The 19,323-nt window shown below is 42.1% G+C and overlaps 1 protein-coding gene across 3 annotated transcripts in view; it reads left to right on the top strand.

Annotated features, from left to right (window-relative positions):
* The window catches only part of LOC309796428 (uncharacterized protein), a 201,155-nt gene that overhangs the window by 25,576 nt on the left and 156,256 nt on the right, over nt 1–19,323 (top strand). For 2 of the 3 annotated variants that reach the window (XM_082609512.1, XM_082609513.1), the window contains exons 2-3: nt 9,039–9,177; nt 12,308–12,405. In XM_082609512.1, coding sequence (XP_082465638.1) covers nt 9,039–9,177; nt 12,308–12,405 — 237 coding nt within the window. Of the gene's footprint in view, nt 1–9,038; nt 9,178–12,307; nt 12,406–12,747; nt 13,653–19,323 lie in introns of those variants that run through there. The other variant, XM_082609511.1, reaches the window with a different exon arrangement.

Consider the following 19,323-nt stretch of genomic DNA (forward strand, 5'->3'; position numbering starts at 1 on the left):
CTTCTGAGTAATACAGAGAGCCTGGGGACAACAGTGAAGCATACACACACACACGTGTGCACACACACGTGCACACATGTACACACACATACACGTGCATATACACATACACGTACAGTCCTTTTTCTCTCTCAAAGGATGCTTTTTTTGAACATGTAGGGGAAGACATCTTTTTTCCTTCTATCCTAGTTTCAATGGCTGTGAATCAAACTGATAAAGACAGATTAACAAGAGGGAAGAAACCCCAGTTTTAATGCACTGGTGTTTCACAAAGAGAAACACGGGTTGAGGAAGCGGCAAGATGATTGAGGACTTTACACCATTTTACGCTAAACTAAGAAAAAGGGGTTTGATCCTCTGGTAGGCAGGCTCTGGGCAGGGGAGGGGAGGACACGTATGATAAACAAGGTCGGGTCTCCTATGGAGATTGGAGCCTCTCAGGGGCAAGAAACGTCTCCAGGATCACCTCTCTTCCTGGTCAGAAACGTCTTTACACGTGGGAATTTTCTTTATCAATGTAAACCTCCTCTCCAAAGCGGGGAACTTATATACTCTATTTGGAGGCGCTTAGAGGGATGGAAGGAGCTTTTCCCTTGTCGGCTGGTTCTCGGTTGCCTGTAGCTCACAATAATCGCTGTGCCAAAGAGGCTAACTGTGGTGCGGTGTGTCCTGGCAACCTTCAAACAGCATAAGGGAAAAGGCACTTCCATGCATACTAGGACCTTCACAGGATATCCCAGGGCAGAAGGCACACGCAGCATGATGCTCAGCTTCATGCCCTGAGCAAAGGGCAGCCGTGGGCACTGTAGACCCTGCTGCATAGCGGGGGGGTAGGGTGAGGGGCTGCACCCCTGGTGAGGGGTCCACGTTGTCTCTTGACTCAGGAGGCTTTGCATCAGAGGAGACACTTTCTCTAATTAGCTCAGAGTCCCTGCACAGGCTAGTGCTGAACTCAGATGCACAAGGAAGCCTCCTGGCTATCCATCAAATGGGAAATTCCCAAGACTACGTGAAACTGGTCTCCATAAAGATTCTCCCAGGTCGTTTTGTTTCTGGTAGCTCATACTCTGCGCCCACAAAAAGTATCACTGTGGCTCAAAGCAGCGCTCGGGGGAATGTCTTAGGTGAAGTGGTAGGTTCTTTCTCTTCCTTCTGTCCATGGTGACTTCCACCTACTCGGCAAAAACCTTCCTTTCTCTGAGATCGTGTAGCTGGAGGTTAAAATGTCAGCAGCTCAAGCAGAATGTTTTGATTTGATGGAGCTCAGGTTTTAAGTTGTATCAGGAAGAGGCTCAGAAGTTCCACCGTCCTTCCATTCCCTAGTTCATGTCTCTATAGAGATGTTCTCACCCTGACCCTGGTCCAGGGCTCACATCGCACCTTGGAAAATGAAACCCACTAAGTCATCGGGGCAGGGAAGGCCACGTGTCTACCGTCTTCCGTCCGAGGGACACATTTCACACAAGAAAAGGGTGGGTCCCCCGCACGTACCTTCCAGTTGGCCCTCTTTGTCACAAAGCAGTTCCTCAAACAAGGGATTCGGGGACTCAAAGCTAGACGGTAACTCACACAAAGACATGATTGGATACTCTCCCCTCTGGCTGTAGGGGATTGATGGACAGGTACACCACGCAGTGGTCACTTAAAGTGACCGGTGAGGGCTTTCCTAGGGCCCCTGTGTGTTCCTGTCCTGACCCCCTGTCACACTCTGGGGACAGCCACTCTCTAGTCAGTGGAGATTTTGTTTTCTTTTTGCAGCATGAGGTATAAGGACTCTTGATCAAGTGCAGTTATGGTTTTGAGTCTGACAAGCGACCATACTCCTACCCTGTTTTATTAGCGTGCCTCTCTTGATGTTCAAGCTCTAGACAAACATTTAAACGTTCATGGGAAAAGGCCAGGTACAGTATTACTGATCCACAGTTCTACTAGAATCTTTGCCCACACACGGATTTTTTTTTTTTTTTTTTCTGGGAAAAATCTTTTACTCGCAAAGGGTGACTGTCCAGATTATGTTGCTATAGTGATACAAATACTGCAACAGAAAGTGAAATAAAACATACAGAAAAGGTTTAACACTCTGCTGATTCTCCTTTTTGAAGTGTTAATTACCGTGAAATCGTTCACAGTCATATTACCTGAATATTATTTCTGATACGATAAATTTTAAAGACAGGCAGTTTTAAGGGCATCAACATCATGAGCCCTCTGGTTCCAACCCGTCTGAGGTCTGCGTGCTGGTGGGCAGCATGCGGTTAACTTCCTCCGCCTGGTGGAGCTTTCAGTATCTGCAAAACAGCTCCAAGGACGTGGCTCGGAATATGATCTATAGCCCTTGAGGAGGAACCAAAGGTCCTTGACTTTGTTGAATGGCTAAACTGGTATTATTTTCTCTTGCTGACTTTTCCTTTGCTTCTGCAGTTTCTCACTTCTCTGATTAAATTTATTCTTTGGAACTCGGGGAAGGTCTAGGAGGTAAAGTTTTTCTATACACTAGAGGCAGGCGGAGGGCACGGTCTGTGTGTGTGTGTGTGTGTGTCCGTGTCCGGGGGGGGTGTCCGTCCTCTGAAGGCCATGTAGCATACTGCTCAGTTAGAGAAGGTCCATCCTGAAGGTACTGCAGTGATTTTCCTCCTTATATTTTCATTTCAAGAAACTGGATGCAGCAGCCCAAGGTCATTCCATACTTGGTATGAGATCCCCTGGAAACTGAAGGCACAGAATTATCTTCTTGCCTCTGTTCTGTTGTGCGTTAAGTGTTGAAAGATAATGAAGAAGTACTTGGCGTAAGACAGAGCATTCCTACTTTTTCTCTCTCTCATGGGGAAACAAAAACCAAAACCCGATAGTAGTTATTTAACATTCTCCTATATATGGCACCCCATATTTTCTCTGGTAAAAGGGAAAAAAACAAAGATGATTAGGATACAGTTTGTGAGTTTTTGACAAACAACCTCATATACCACATACTTTGCCAGGTCTGTCAAAGTGAAATATTTTTGGAAATAGAAGTGGCCATATTTTATGTGTGCTTAGTTTAAAAATGGAGTGAGTTTCCTTGAAATATGATTTCCAAGTTTTGAAGTCATTATGCATGAATGCACTCCATTCTAAGGCAAGTGACCTTCTAAGGGAGAGACGGTTGGCCCAAAGACTGGAGACACTCGTGTGTCCATCCTGTTTTGTCCGTATTTAGTAAGCGCCAAAGAGATCTCTTTTTGTCAATATAAATGTCCTTTTTTAAGATTACTCTTTATAGAATTGTTTCTCTTCATAACACCCTTTTCCTCTGTGAAGTGGTTTTAAGAAACCATTATTCTCCTCTCTTTAAAAAAAATTTTTTTGTAATTATAAAATTCCTGGCATTAAATATTAAATTTTCTTTTTTTTCACTTTGACCAGTTTCTTTTTTTTTTTATAATTTTTTAAAAATTAACTAATTTATTTATTTTTGGCTGTGTTGGGTCTTTGTTGCTGCACGTGGGCTTTCTTTTTTCTACTTGCAGCGAGCGGGGGCTACTCTTCTTTGCGGTGCGCAGGCCTCTCATTGCGGTGGCTTCTCTTGTTGCGCAGCACGGTCTCTAGGCACGCGGGCTTCATTAGTTGTGGCACGTGGGCTCAGTAGTTGTGGCTCACGGGCTATAGAGCGCGGGCTCAGTTGCTCTGCGGCATGTGGGATCTTCCCGGACCAGGGCTCAAACCTGTGTCCCCTGCACTGGCAGGTGGATTCTTAACCACTGTGCCATCAGGGAAGCCCCTGACCAGTTTCTTAAGGTATTACGATGATTACAAGGTAAACTATGGAGTTAGACTGCCTGGTTAGTAATGTTAGTTCTGCCATTACTAAATGTATGATCTCAGGCTGGTGACTTATGTTCTAGATTATTTTCTTTTGCTGTAAAATGGGGATACAACAAGGAACTCTTTTATGGCTGCAGTGAGAATTTCAAGGAATATATATGACGTGTATCAAACATCACATGGGATGCTGTGAGCACTGCAGAAAGAGTTTCCTGTTATTGTTATTTCATAATGCACCTTTCTGACCTTTGCTTTGCAAATGTAGGAAATCTTGACAAAGATTCTCTTCTTGGCCAAACTCTAGTCAGATCCCTCTGAGTCAGAGTGGGCTCCATCCTTGGGCAGGTCCTCCAGGAGCACAGTTTTAGCAAAAATTCTGTCAAGTTGGTTTAGCTAGAATCTCCCACCCTTGATCTGATCACTCCCCTCAACTCCCAACCCCCGCCAACCCACAGGTGCTATCTAATCACCCTTGCCTGCCGCCAACCCACAGGTGCTATCTAATCACCCTTGCCTGCCTTCAGCATGATACCCATTAGGTCTGTTTACAAAGGATTCCTCTATCCTCTTGGTGATTTTCCATCCACCCCTGACCCCACCCCTGCCACCCCCAAACAAACACTCCGCTTCTCGGCTTTCCTTGTTGTGTTTGGAGTTGAGGCCAATCTCTCTCCCCTGCTACAAGACCCCATTGCAGTGGTCCCTCTATATTCAAGACAGTCCTTAAAGTCTGCCTTGCCATTTTAACAAATGTCACGAATAATTGTTTTTCTTTAACCATCTTTATCTTAATCCCTCCTTCCTTGCATTTTCTTAACCTATCAAAAACTTGGAAGAGAATTACCATATGATCCAGCAATCCCACTTCTGGGTCTGTATCTAAAGGAAACAAATCATATCTCTAAGAGACCCCTGCACCCCCATGTTCATTGCAGTATTATTCACAATAGCCATGGTATGGAAGCAACCTACGTGTCCATCAACAGATGAAAGGATCAAAAAATATGGTATATATATATACCATAGTCCATGGAATATTATCCAGCCTTTAAATAAAAGGAAATCCTGTCATTTGCGACAACATGGTTGGACCTGGAGGATATTATGCTAAGTGAAATCAGCCAGAAAGAGAAAGACAAATACTGTAGGGTCTCACTTATATGTGGAATCTAAAATCCAAAAAAGTTACACTCACAGAAACAGAGAATAGAATGGTGGTTGCCCAGGGCCAGGGGGTGTGGAAAGTAGGGAAGGGTTGGTTAACGGGTACAAACTTTTCAGCTGTAAGATGAATAAGGTTTGTGGATTCAACGTATAACATGGTGACTGTAGTTGACACCATGTACTGTATAACTGAAATTTGACAGAAGAGTAGAACTTGAGTATTGTCACCAAAATAGTTAAAAAGGTAAATAGTTTGGGTGATGGACGTGGGGAAATCCTTTCTCAGGGTATACGTGTGACAGATCTTCACATTGTGCTCCTTCATAAATATTTTACAATTTTATTTGTCAGTGATACCTTGGTAACACCGAGAAAAATAGAATAAATAAGTACATTTGGGATAGTGTTGACCAGTGTACTTCTTTTTTTTTGTTTTTTTAACAGCATTATATTTTTATTTTTTTATTTGTTTGGTTTGATTTTTTTTTGTCAGTGTACTTCTTGAACGTTTGATTTGTGTTTCTTCCTCACTATAAACAGTGATTTTGTTTGTTTGTTTGAGTCAACGTAGAGGAGTGACTTAAATTCAGCATCGATTTTTTTTCAGCCTGAAAAAGAGAGCAAAATTACAGCCTGACTTCGGGGAAATCAAAGATAAAGACAGGCAAACCACTTGCCGATGACGCACACTCTCTTTACCGACCCATTTATTTCAAAAGTGCTGGTGTAGCAGAGGCCGCCTCTGAGGGCTAGGGGTTGAGGAGCCTTTTATTAAATGCATTTACTTCCCCGTTTCCTTGAGGACAGCACAGAGTATGATTCGTCTTTGTAGACTCAGTTTCCAGCACTTAATAACAATAAATGATACGTTTTTTAACTCAACACTTTAAGAGCTGTTCTCATCAGCATCTTCTGGCTGAAGTACTTGCAAGGAGCTCAGCATCTACTGACTGGGTTGGGAGGCCCTTGAAATCAGGCGTTAAGGAGTGAGACACCCAAGGGACTCTGTGCATGTTATGCCAACGAATAAGAGGCTGATTGGAAAGAGCAAGATCAGAGGCAGGGAGAGAAGAGCTGGACGTTAGCACAGGGACCCCGGAGAGAAGGATGGGATCCGAACCCAGGCAGCAGAATACATGCAGAGAGCAGGGAGCAGGTTCCAGGGCTCATCCAAAGAGGAGAAAGTAGAATCAATCCTGGCTGTTCATTTGTCAAAAAGTGTGGAGGGAGGTGGAGGGAAAGATGTCAAAGGGCAAAGTCTGCGTTTCCCAATGGGATGCTTTCTGCCCATCCAGAGGACACTGCAGGGAGGTGAAGTTTCCAGCACACAGGACAGATATTGGCGAGACGTCCACAGATACATCATAGGTGAGCCTGTAGGTCAGGTGACACGTCTGGGGAGATGGGTAAGTCACCCACCTGTAGGCTGAAGAAACCAGTGAACAGGAGAGTAGGGCCAGAAAAGAGTCAGCACAGAATGCCGCAGAACTGTGTCATTTCGGAGGATTTGGACAGCTTGATGGGAGCGGGTGTATGGAAGAGAGACATCTGTGAGAGAACAGAATGGAGCCATCAGGGCAGAAGGGAGAAAATGAGGACACCCAGACCACAGAGAAAGGAAAAGCAGTGTCGTAGGCAGCCGTCGCTTCAAATACACAGACCGAGGAACAAAATAGACCCGTGTGATTCATTTATTTTATTATGGTGTAATTTGCATACAGTAAAAGCCCATCGAAGTGTTTGGTTTTGTGATATTGACAAATACATACCGTTGTACAACAGCACTCCATCCTCCTCCCCCAGACGACACAGGGCCACCAGTGACCTGTTCACTGCCCGTACAGCTTTGTCTTGGCAAGACTGTCACGTAAATGCAGTTACAGAGGATTTAGTCTTTGAATGTGGCTTCTCCCACTCAGCGTCGTGCATATGAGATGGGTCCGCACTGTCGCATACATCACTTTCTCCTTCTGCTTTATTTCTGCCGTAGTGTGAATGCGCCACAATCTATGTAGCCATCCCCCCAGTCCAGGGGCATGTGGACTGCGTCTGGTTTTCTGTCTGTTAAATTTAATTACGAAAACCTTACTGGTAACCAGCGCAGAAGATGTTTTAGTGCAGTGGAGGACGTGAAAGCCAGCTGTGGGAGTTGTGAGGACACTGTGGCAATTAGAGATGAATATTTTATGAGATTTGGCTGTGAAGTGAGGGATAGCCAGAGATCTGTAGTTCCAGTGAGAAACAGGGTGAAATGAAGACTTTTGTTAGTTTTATTATAGGAAGATAAGGGGTATTTGAGCTGGTGGATGATCTAAGGGTGAATACAAGGTTTTTGTTTTTGAGTTTTGTTTTCGTTTTGCTATTACATGATATAGACACACCTGAAAAATAAATTTAGTAATCAGCCACCCTGTCATTTAAAAATAACGGGGCTGGGGGCTTCCCTGGTGGCGCAGTGGTTGGGGGTCCGCCTGCCGATGCAGGGGACGCGGGTTCGTGCCCCGGTCCGGGAGGATCCCACGTGCCGTGGAGCGGCTGGGCCTGTGAGCCATGGCCGCTGAGCCTGCGCGTCCGGAGCCTGTGCTCCGCAACGGGAGAGGCCACAGCAGTGAGAGGCCCGCATAGAGCCAAAAATAAAAAAAATAAAAAAAAAATAACGGGGCTTGGGGAAAAGAGTTGGGAGAATGTTTCTCAAAACCTTTTGAACTTTGCAACCTGAATAATAACAAATAAATACAATTATATCAAACCCACCAGCAAATGAAAAAGACATTTACAGTGTTCATTTTAAAAGGATGCCGGGATGAGTGTAGAATATAATCTTAAAGGATGGTAGCTTGCTAGGGCGCAGGGGGATATATAGAAGGTTTTGGAAGATAAAGAAAAATGTACAGAAGTCAGGGAGAAGCAGGTAGTCAGCATGTCCCAGGTGAGTGAATGGCTGGCTCCATGGGCCAGAGAGAGAATACAGAGTGAATGGAGCTTGTGTACATTTCTCTTTTTTCCTGTGGTTGATGATTTCAACTATGTTCGCGTACTTTGTATTCCATGGCTGTGACTCGCTGGTATGAGACATTAATCTCTGAAATAAAATTTATATGAAGCAATACACCTTCCACATTCTACTGACATCATTCCTCTGGTGGTCAATGGCATATGAGCTAATTCATGATACAGAAATAGGTGTGTATCAGTAGAAAGAATGATCTAAAAGTTACAGAAGAGAAAAGTTTGATGCAGTGAGGTCCCAAATAATGTAGCATCAGATAGAGCCCATACCGGTAGTTGTGATTAATTCCTGACACCTGAACTCTTCTTACTAGGAGGCATCGATTTCTACTCCACAATTTTACAAAGGGACCATATTCAGTAACTTACATGTTCTCAACTTTAGTTCCCATGGTTACTTGGCAACATTTTCAATTGTTGAAATCATTAGCAATCATTTTCCTACATTTTCAGTCCATAGCTCACAAAGCCATGGATGCACTGTAGGTATGGGAAAATCATAATGGGAAGAGTATAAAAACTAACAGTAGATGATTTCATGATGATCCCTTCTAAGTGAGATTTTCCATCTGTTCTATTGTTTGTGACATACCTTGTTCAAGAATAAATGTAATTATCATCTCCAGCTTGTCAGGCAGAATCAGATAGCTTCCTTCAAAGAACAGTTACCCTAATTGCAAAAAGATGGCCCCATATTGCAATGGCCACAGAATGAGAGGGGTTGGGACTGGGTTTGGGGCTTATCACAGATGAGATGGTATGATGTCAGTTTCAGTCTGTGACCCAGTAATTTCTCTGTTCATCTTCAGGGATACATCTAGGATGCTGATTCATGGTGATCTGTCTATGCATTGATATCCCCCATTAAACATGAACTTAAAGAGAAAAGGATTATGTTTCCTTCACTTTGAATTCAAACTCTAGTCCCCTCCCTGTGTGACAGCTAGAAGGTGATGTTGTAAGAGCCCATGAGATGAATATATGAAAAGGGAAAGAGGGATGACGTTACTTTCCAACTGGCGCTCGTGTGTTTAGACTGACCACCTCACTCTGTGTTTCCCCAGACCTGCCGCACTGTGGGTAAGCAGGAAAGTAGAGGTGAAGTACGAGAGCCCAAGACGATCCAAAGTAGAGCGTGGCTGACTGCATGGCACAGACATGCGTGGAAAGCTGGCGTGATGAGAGAGGAAGGCTGCAGCCTGGGTGAGAAGCAGACTCAGCTCCCAGTTCTTTTTTTTTCTTTGCAGTATGCGGGCCTCTCACTGTTGTGGCCTCTCCCGTTGCGGAGCACAGGCTCCGGACGCACAGGCTCAGCGGCCATGGCTCACGGGCCCAGCCGCTCCGCGGCGTGTGGGATCCTCCCAGACCGGGGCACGAATCCATGTCCCCTGCATCGGCAGGTGGACTCCCAACCACTGCACCACCAGGGAAGCCCTCGGCTCCCAATTCTGACTCTGCCATTTTCTAGCCACGGGAGTTGGGTCAGTTTCAGCAAAGTGTAGTTTCTATGGACCAGCAGGCTTCGCATCACCTGGGAGAGAGCTTGTCAGAAATGCAGACGGTCAGGCTCCACCCCAGACCTCCTGAAACAGAATCTAAATTGCACCTATACACCCGAGTGATGTGTGTGCACATTGTATTTGGAGAGACACTGGCCTAGGCCCTCTGAACTTTAGCTTCCTTAATCGTTAAAAAAAATAAAAGGGAAAATGGTCTACCTGTAGAGATAGGAGGGCTACAAAAAGGCATGTGAAATGCTTAGCACATAGTGGAGATGCAAAAATGGAAGTTATTAATAATAAGAATAAAAAGATAATGCAGCAATAAGTGCATTAGATGTTGGAGAGGAACAGAACTAACTGTAGGAAGGAGCAGTCTCTCTCTCTCTCTCTCTCTCTCTCTCTCTCTCTCTCTCTGTCTCTCTCTCTCTCTCTCTGTCTCTCTCTCTCCGTCTCTTTGCCAACCTGTAGCAGTGGAGTTTCTAGATTGTGTTTAACTCCAATTCTTGCAGTGTTCGTCAACGAGGGCTTTTCACCCAGGGGACATGTTTCAGTGTCTGGAGACATTGTTGGCTGCCATGACCATGACCTCTGGGAGAGGAATGTCACTGGCATCTAGTGGATAGAGGCCAGGGATGCTGCTAAACCTCCTACAATGCACAGGATATTTCCCTACAACAAAGCATTATCAGCCCCAAATATTAATAGTACCAAAGCTGAGAAATCCTGAATTACGGTAATCTAGAGACATCTCTTTCTAGAAAGGACATATTTTGCAAGTGCGGGTCTTCCAATAGGAACATACGTGAATAATCTGTAGATATGCTCAAAACATAGACTCTGAATTAGGATCATGCATATTACTCAGCGAAAGGAATCAGGAATGAATCAGAAACTTTCTTAAATGATTTTGTCCCCATCTCTAAGTAGCTGTTGTATTAGTTGTTTTAATAATAAGTTGGTACAGTTCTTGTCTGCAAGGGGATTATAGGAAAAATTGGGGTTTGAGTATTTAGGCATTTGATGAAGCAGATGCAATACACAGATGCAATGATGGAACCTGCAAGAGATAGTAAATCAAACACTGAATTAATATTTCAAACAAGGGCTTATCACCTTTAGGCACAGAATCCTGTCAGCCATGTTAATACTCAACTTTATTTCATGCACACTGGTTGAATATCAACTGGAGAAGTATTTCATTTACAACGAAAGGTCAGGGTTCTGGGTCATAAAACACAGTCTGGGTCATAAAAACACGTCAAAGGATAAATGTGGCTTAATTTATTACCTCAATTTTGTGCCCCAATTTCCCTTGCTATTGTTCTTTTTATGAATTTTATGTTTTTTACGGTTTATAAGCAGAATGCTGTCCCCAAATGGAAGAACCTGTTTACTAGTAAATCAGTAAACTGTAAACACTGCTATAAAATAAAGAATGCAGTTGTGATAAATCAAACATGAAGAATTCTGGGTAACCCAAAAGAGGGTTTTTGGTAGTTTACATCAGCTTACTCAAATCCTGCACCCATGAATCAGTACTGTTTGCCTGTTTATGAGCCTTGCAAAACACAAATATCCTTTTTCCTGCTCAGCACATCTCTCTAGTAATAAACAGGTAATTGGTTTTGTCCTGTTATACTCTTTTTATATCACTCTTTGCAATAATCACATATAAATCCATAGGCTTACGGTTTCCTTTATTATAAATTTTTCATTAGTTTAACTCCTCATCTTTCCTTTCTTTGTCATAGAGCATAGCCAAAATAATCACAACAAACTTAGCAAAGATATTTTTGCTTCTTGTATATAGTATAAGTCTTTTGTTATATTTATTACCATTAATTATTTCTTTAATCCTATAAGTGTACTTACCATTTAAGATTCATCATTTTATAAATACTGGACAGGGTATGGAGAAGAAGGAACCCTCCTATACTGTTGGGAGGAATGTAAGTTGGTGCAGCCACTATGGAGAACAGTATGCAGGTTCCTCAAAAAATTAAAATTAGAGTTACCATTTGATCCTAAAATGCCACTCCTGGGCATATATCCAGAGAAAACTCTAACTGAAAAAAATATGCACACCCCAATGTTGATTGCAGCAATATTTACAATATCTAAGATACGGAAGCAACCTAAGTGTCCATCGACAGATGATCAGATAAAGAAGATGTGGTACAGGGACTTCCCTGGGGGTCCAGTGGTTAAGACTCTGTGCTTCCACTGCAGGGGGTACGGGTTCGATCCCTGGTTGGGGACCTAAGATCCTACATGCCCCATGGCATGGCCAAAAGAAAAAAGATGTGGTACATATACACAATGGAATACTACTCAGCCATAAAAAGAATGAAATTATGCCATTTGCAGTAACATGGATGGACCTAGAGATTCTCATATCAAGTAAGCCAGACAAAGACAAATATCATGATACCACTTATATGTGGAATGTAAAAAAATGATACAAATGAACTTATTTACAAAGCAGAAATAGACTCACAGGCATAGGAAATAAACTTATGGTTACCAAAGGGGAAAGCGGGGGATTAATTAGGGGTTTGGGATTAACATATACACACTAATATATATATAAAGAAGGTAAACAACAAGGACCTACTGTATAACACAGGGAAATATATTCAATATCTTATAATAACCTATAATGGAAAAGAATCTGAAAAAGAACACAGACACACACACACACGTATATAAAACTGAATCATTTTGCTGTACACCAGAAACTAAGACAACATTTATAGTAATTTAACTATACTTCAATTTAAAAAATGGTTAATAAAATAAAAAATAAAGATACATTATTTTTCCTTCCACAGAGGACTCTAGGAAATTCCCAGTACAGAGGAACAACTCCACTTCAAAGTGTCACGTGAAACATTGCATCACTGTCATCGGAGAATCTTCCTTAAAAAAGGTGAGAAAGCGTCTTGGAGAAAGCATGCACAGAATTTTTATACAAAGAAAAGTAAAGTTTCTACCATATAGTACACACAACACTCAATAAAATGTAAAACGAAATGAAATATACGTTAAAATTAAGGTGAGAAGGAATTGCAAGATTTTAGGTAAGAACGCGTAACATTTTGCAAATGCTCAAACTATTTCTAACCAGATATTTTCCCTACCTTGATAATCATCAAACTAGTGTATGCTTTTCTTTATCAGCCTCTTTCTCTCTCTCTCACTTTCACTCTTTTTCTCTCTGCTCATGAGACTCTCTAAGGACCCGTTCAGAAAATAACTGTTTTTCCTCCAGTTGGCTCTGAGCTTGTCTGAAGCAGACATTGAACTCCGGACACAGTGATGAACTGCCTCTCCCACTAGACTCACTTTTAGCAGACATCGTGAAGGTTAGGTTTCCATGTCTGCCTACTGGGGTTGGGGCTACTGTGTCTCTGTTTTGGGTGTTTGGAGTGTTGTATGGGGTCACTGTCTTGGACGCTTACGGTGACATGTGAAGAGGGACTTGAATAGGTAGGAAAAGATGCAGGTGAAAGATACCATGTGGGCCTGTAGGTTCCATTCCTATTTCCTGTCTTGCTCTGTCTTATACAGTTGTGTGTTTTTTTTTTTAATTTTTAAAATTTATTTTATTTACTTATTTTTGGCTGCCTTGGGTCTTCGTTGCTGTGCGTGGGCTTCTCATCGTGATGGCTTCTCTTGTTGCGGAGCACGGGCTCTAGGCGCACCGGCTTCAGTAGTTGTGGCTCACGGGCTGAGTAGTTGTGGCTCGTGGGCTCCAGAGCGCAGGCTCAGTAGTTGGGGCGCACGGGCCCAGCCACTCTGTGGCACATGGGATCTTCCCAGACCAGGGCTCGAACCTGTGTCCCCTGCATTGGCAGGCGGACTCTTAACCACTGCGCTACCAGGGAAGTCCCCAGTTGTGTGTTTTAATTAGATACATGCTCTGTCTTATACAGTTGCCTGTTTTAATTAAATACATTACATGCAGTTGCATGTTTTAATTGAATACGTTAAATGGTAGAGTATGTTGGCCGTGGTGGTTACTGCCACACTTACCACCTATGTAGTTGAACATCACTGTGGGATCTAGATAAAGCCGGAGAGCACAGCGACATCTCAGGACCCTTGGCCAGGTGGCGAGGCTGTGATGTCTCTTTTCCAGAGCAGTTCTCATTGTACATGACTACTACATGTTAGGCGGTGAACAATTCTGAAAGTGTGTCTCTGAAGACGTGGGTTTTCTGGATGGTCGAGAGGCAAGGAATTTTATGCGAGTTTTTGTTTTGATCACCTGTCATCCATTCACTTGTTGCTCTCTCAGTGATAGCATCCTGGCTTCTTTTTTGCGGGGGATGAGCTAAGACAACCCCCTTAACCTTCATGGGATCATGAGAGGGTGAACAAGTAACTTAAATTAGGGTGGTTGGAGTCTCTCTTGAGGGACTTTGGATATTAAACAGAGCCCAGAAAGGGCTGCAGTGGATTCATCCCAGGAGCTGTACCCAAAGGAAGCAGTCAGCCAGTCCCTGCTGCCGGCATGTTTGAGATGCCTTCAATACTTGTTGAGCATTGGCTCTAATTCTCTTTGACCTTACTTTACTTTATTTTATTTTTATTTACTTACTTTATTTATTTTTAATTTTTTACTGGAGTATAGTTGATTTACTGTATGTTGTGTTAGTTTCAGGTGTACAACAAAGTGAATCAGTTATACGTATAGTCACTCTTTATAAGAGTCTTTTCCCATATAGGTCATTATAGAGTATTGAGTAGACTTCCCTGTGCTCTACATTAGTTATCTGTTTTATATATAGTAGCGTGTATGTGTCAATCCCAATCTCTCAATTTATCCCTCCCTCCCCGTAGCCCCAGGTAACCATAAGTTTGTTTTCTGCATCTGTGACTCTACTTCTGTTTTGTAAATAAGTTCATTTGTACCTTTTTTTTTAGATTCCACGTATAAGTAATATCATATGTTATTTGTCTTTCTCTTTCTGACTTACTTCACTCAGGATGATGATCTCTAGGTCCATCATTGTTGCTTCAAATGGCATTATTTTGTTCTTTTCTATGGCTCAGTAATATTCCATTATGTGTGTGTGTGTGTGTGTGTACACACACACACACACACCCCACATCTTCTTTATCCATTCCTCTGTAGTTGGACATTTAGTTTGCTTCCATGTCTTAGCTATTGTAAATAGTGCTGCAGTGAACATTGGGGTGCATGTATCTTTGCGAATTATGGTTTTCTCCAGATATATGTCCAGGAGTGGGATTGCTGGATCATATGGATCATTATTTTTCTTTTTTATCCTCATAAGTTAGCTAGCATTGGTTTCCATCACTGGGACTAATCCATAAATCTGAATTTACAGTCCTCATCACTGATTTCAACATATCACGGTTAGTTAGGTGAATATGAATTACTTCACGTCAATTTTCAGTCTGGTTGAAAACATTGGACTGTCCATTTCCTTCTTGTATTTTTTTCCATCGAGAGGGAGCCAATGTAGAGTATGGTTATTCTTATAAAACTTTTGTTTATTATAGGAATTGCATTAATAACTGTAAAGTTTTAAAATGGAAATCAGAACACTTAGTCATACCTGTTTTTCCAACAAATGACTCAGTAGAAGCCATGGGGATTTATTTAACACTGTAGGGGAAACAGCTGTGGTGATGGACAGCATTAGTATTCTTGTCTCCAAGTCACCCCCATGGAGTGAGGTAGCTTGGCATTAAGTCAGAGGCAGAACAACCATCATTCTGGTAACAGGAGGGACAGGAATGATTGCAGGGCAAACTCACTGCGATGTATCATCAATGAGGCCATAGTGATCTAGACCCAAACTGATGGGGCCATCATCACCACTGGTGAAAATTGAATCAGAAAACCCCCGTGTGGGCATACATCACCACATTGTCATGAATTAAGGAAAGCTATGGATGACTGATTAAGTTTGTCAATAGCGCGTGACAGCTGATTTCTATGCAAATCAATTTAATGACTGTTACGTGAGTGGACTTGATGGGTTACGTATGACTGCTTTATCTTGGGAGATTTCACAGGATGTCATTATTTTTTTGGTGTTATTTAAAAAATTTTATTGGAGTATAGTTGATTTACAATGTTGTGTTACTTTCTACTGTACAGCAAAGTGAATCAGTTATATATATATCCACTCTTTTTTAGATTCTTACTATCTTTTACAAACATTTTTCCTCCCCAGTATTTTGAAGGTTTGGCCTTTTGGAGTTGCTCACCTAATGTAGAAACAGAAAACATAGGTATTGGTGAATAATAAGCCTGGTGATAATTTTTGGAGGTCATCCCTTATAATCTGGGCTAAATACCAACCTTGTTTAGGGAATGTGTTAACAGTTATAGCAGGAAAAGTTGCAGTCCTCATCTTGTCATCTCTTCCTCTGTGATTAATGACCAGAGAAGAAATTCCTGGGTCACCATCAGAAGAAACAGGGGTTTAAATCTAAGAAAAACAGAATGTTAAACGTTTAAATTGCGCTCCTCATGAATCTTTGGGTCATCTGTAAGAAATCATTGTCCAGTGGTAATGAAATGACCGGCCGAAGTGTCAAAGGGAAAAGCCTAATAGACTGCTTATTGGGATAAATGGATATTGACTGATAGGTCTTATTGATCCATGGCCCATGGAAGTGCTTTTTGTTGAGGCTCACAACCTTAGAACATACATTCTCCTGTAAATTCTGCCGTCACACAGATGAAGTTGTTTATATGGCTCTGTTGGTTAATTATTCACATCTTTACCACAAGGAACAGTTTAGGTCAATTGAAAAAAAAGAAAAACACAAAAATACCCAACTGTGATTAAGCTAGTGTCCACTTTAGAAAACTCATCTAGGCTTATATTTGTTCTCTTTTTCCATTTTGTATTGGACAACATAAGTTGTTCAGGGTTAAATCTAAAATTTTCTCAGATTTTTTCCCCCATGAAAACTAACATCTCATCATTTACTATTTATTTTTTAACTAAAATACGTATGACTCCTATGAGTTATGAATCACTTTGTTTGCATTGCCTCAAATGGACATCCCTTTCTTGATAAATGTGTAGCATATCCATTCTCTTTAGGGTGGACTTGTCAAATGTTAATGTTGGCGTGAGTCACCTGAGGATCTCCTTAAATCACAGATTCTAAATCAGTTCTGGGGCCTGGCCTGAGATTCACTATTTCACACAAGTTCCCAGGTGATGTTGCTTCAGTTCGTTGGAGTAGCAAGGCTTAGGTCTTTGTCTGCAAAGCATCAGATATTAAACATTTCAGGCTTTATGGTCCCAAAGCAGCCAGAGACAAGGCAGAAACAAATATGGCTGTATTTCAGTCTGCGTTTATCTATGGACACTAAAATTTGAATTTCACAGAATTTTCACATGTCACAAAATGTTATTCTTTTTGATTTTCCCCAAACATTTGAAAATGCAAAAAAAAAAAAAAAAAAAAAAATCCTCAGCTCATGCACTGTATAGAAGCAGGCAGCGCGCCAGATTTGGCCTGGGGCCATAGTCCGATGATGTCTGTTTTGTCAGTATTGGGTGTTAGCTTGAGTTGTCAGCAAGAACTGCAGCAGGCCCGGGTAAGGAGCATTGCTTTCTGTGCCATCTCCAGATGGGATTTGCTTCGAAGAGTTCTCTGAAGGAGTAAAAGATTTCTTGTACATTAAAAAAAAAGTTATCCTGATTATCTGTCCTGGGAGAGTAGAGAATAAGGCCACATTTGTATTTCCACATATTTATCTTAACTCCTAAAAATTATGTTTAGAGCAGATATCAACCATCGGTCGGAGTGTTGTTTATTTAATATTATGGTACGACTTATAAAACATATAAAATACTCATAGCAAGATTTATAGAAATGAGTCATTGTCTAATTACAGTGTGTGATTGGAGCTTTGTGTGATGACTGTGATTTCTCCTTACTTAGTATTTCCATGTGTGCACACTGCTACTGCTGGGACAAAATTATAACTTTCTGTAAATCATTATATTAAAATTTTGAGTCTCAGAGTATACTTAGCTTGGGGAAATCAGAAGGTCCTATTGTCCTGTGATGTCCTGACAGTCTCCCACCCTGAGGATGTAGCAGTGGGACCAGACCAAGCCAGATTTCATTCCTTTGACCTTGACTGTGTAGCATCCTAGCTTTCTGGGGTAATGTAGCTAGGAGGACACAGAGATGTGTGGCTTAATCCTGTAGGAACAGAGACTATGGCCATTACAGTCTTGGCATCCAGCAGACAGCATGCCACTTCATCAAATCTAAGACCGCAGATTGAGAGTTGTAGCTTTATTTAAAATACCGCTAAGAAAAAAATTTTAAATATCACTTTGACTATGCCCATCAATGGTTAAGACACATTCTAATTTTATATATGGTGCTTAGAATCAATGAACTATAGTATTTAAACCTCAGGTGCACACTTAGGTGAGAATTATCTAATTTTTACATTCATGTGTGATGAAGCTTATGATGATATTCTGGCTTAAGAAACATCTTTTTTTCCTTGCTCTATTTCCTCCTAATAAAGTTATTTTCTGATGAGTAAACAGAATCTCCGACACGTGGGATATACTATCTGAGGGTACTCAGGTACTGCATTAGTTAGGGAATTCTAGCTACTAAAGCACATCCAAACACGTGTAATGACTCCAATGCGTGATGGAACTTCATTTCTCATTCCTGTAAAGACCACAGCGGGTGTGCTTGATGGGCAGACAGCTCCTGCCCAAGCAGGCATTTGGGACCCACAGACCTTGCATCTTAGGAAACCACTGGTCGGCCATGTGTAGCTTCCAAGTTCTCAGTGCTGTGGCTTCAAGTGGGTGTCGTTGAAAGGGTATGGGGTGGGGACGGGGGGGCAGTTAGTCATCTGGAAGGTTTTCTTGGTGTCGCCCAGCAAGTCTGCTTACACTCAGCTGGAACTCAGTCACATGGCCCCCACCTGGAGGAGGGGTCCTGGAGTGGGTCTTGCCTGTTACCAACAAGAGAAAGGTTACTTACTACTCAAGCTAGCATCCTTTAGGTTTCCTTTCTCTCCTCCTTGACTGGACCCTTTTCTAATTTTTTAATATCTATACTCACCAAGTTCTACCCCAAAGGAAAAGATCACCAAGATCAAGGATTTAGGTGATAATACTCTTTTTCTGCCTTTCTACCCTCCGTTATCCCTCTTTTAATTTCAGTGCCAGGAGATGGGCAATTCTGAATTTCATTTCCTGCCAGTTGATGATAGCGCTCTTTAAATTATTCAGGGTAATATTTCTTCCCACGCTGGGAGTATGATCTTTGTTTTAATCTCCCAGCCAATTTTGTATCAGCTAGCAGAACTTGTAATATTTTTAGCCCCTTGGGAACTTTAGTGTCACGGTTCTGATGCCAGTTTAAATTTGCCTGAGGGGAAGAGCTGCTTTCAGAAGATCTACAGCCAAGTTCAGGCATTCCATCCGTGCCGCAGGTTAAAAGCCCATGACTGCAAGAAAAAAAGCCTAGCTGTACGTAGCCAGCACTAGAAGAAAATTGGCTTATTTGAACAAGTGACTTGGAGAATAGATGAGACTGCCAAAGATGCTAGAGTGTTTTTGCCTTCCCTTTTCCCCATGGCGCTCTCTGAATACATTTTCTGTTTCTGATCCTGGGATGTGAATAAAAGCCCATCATTGCCAGCTGGTGGGGAATCAGCCAGGCAGGCAGGCAGAAGCCCTTCTCCCAGCTCTGGATCGTTATACAAAGGTCTCAGTGAAGGGCTCTGAAGCCTCAGCCATCCAACTCTTTGGGTGTGTGCTAATCTCATTCAGCCTGTTGCTGTGATTTTTTAAAGTAATGAATC

The sequence above is a fragment of the Mesoplodon mirus genome (assembly GCF_964341445.2).
Source record: "Mesoplodon mirus genome assembly, chromosome: X".
NCBI classification, from domain to species: Eukaryota; Metazoa; Chordata; class Mammalia; order Artiodactyla; family Ziphiidae; genus Mesoplodon; species Mesoplodon mirus.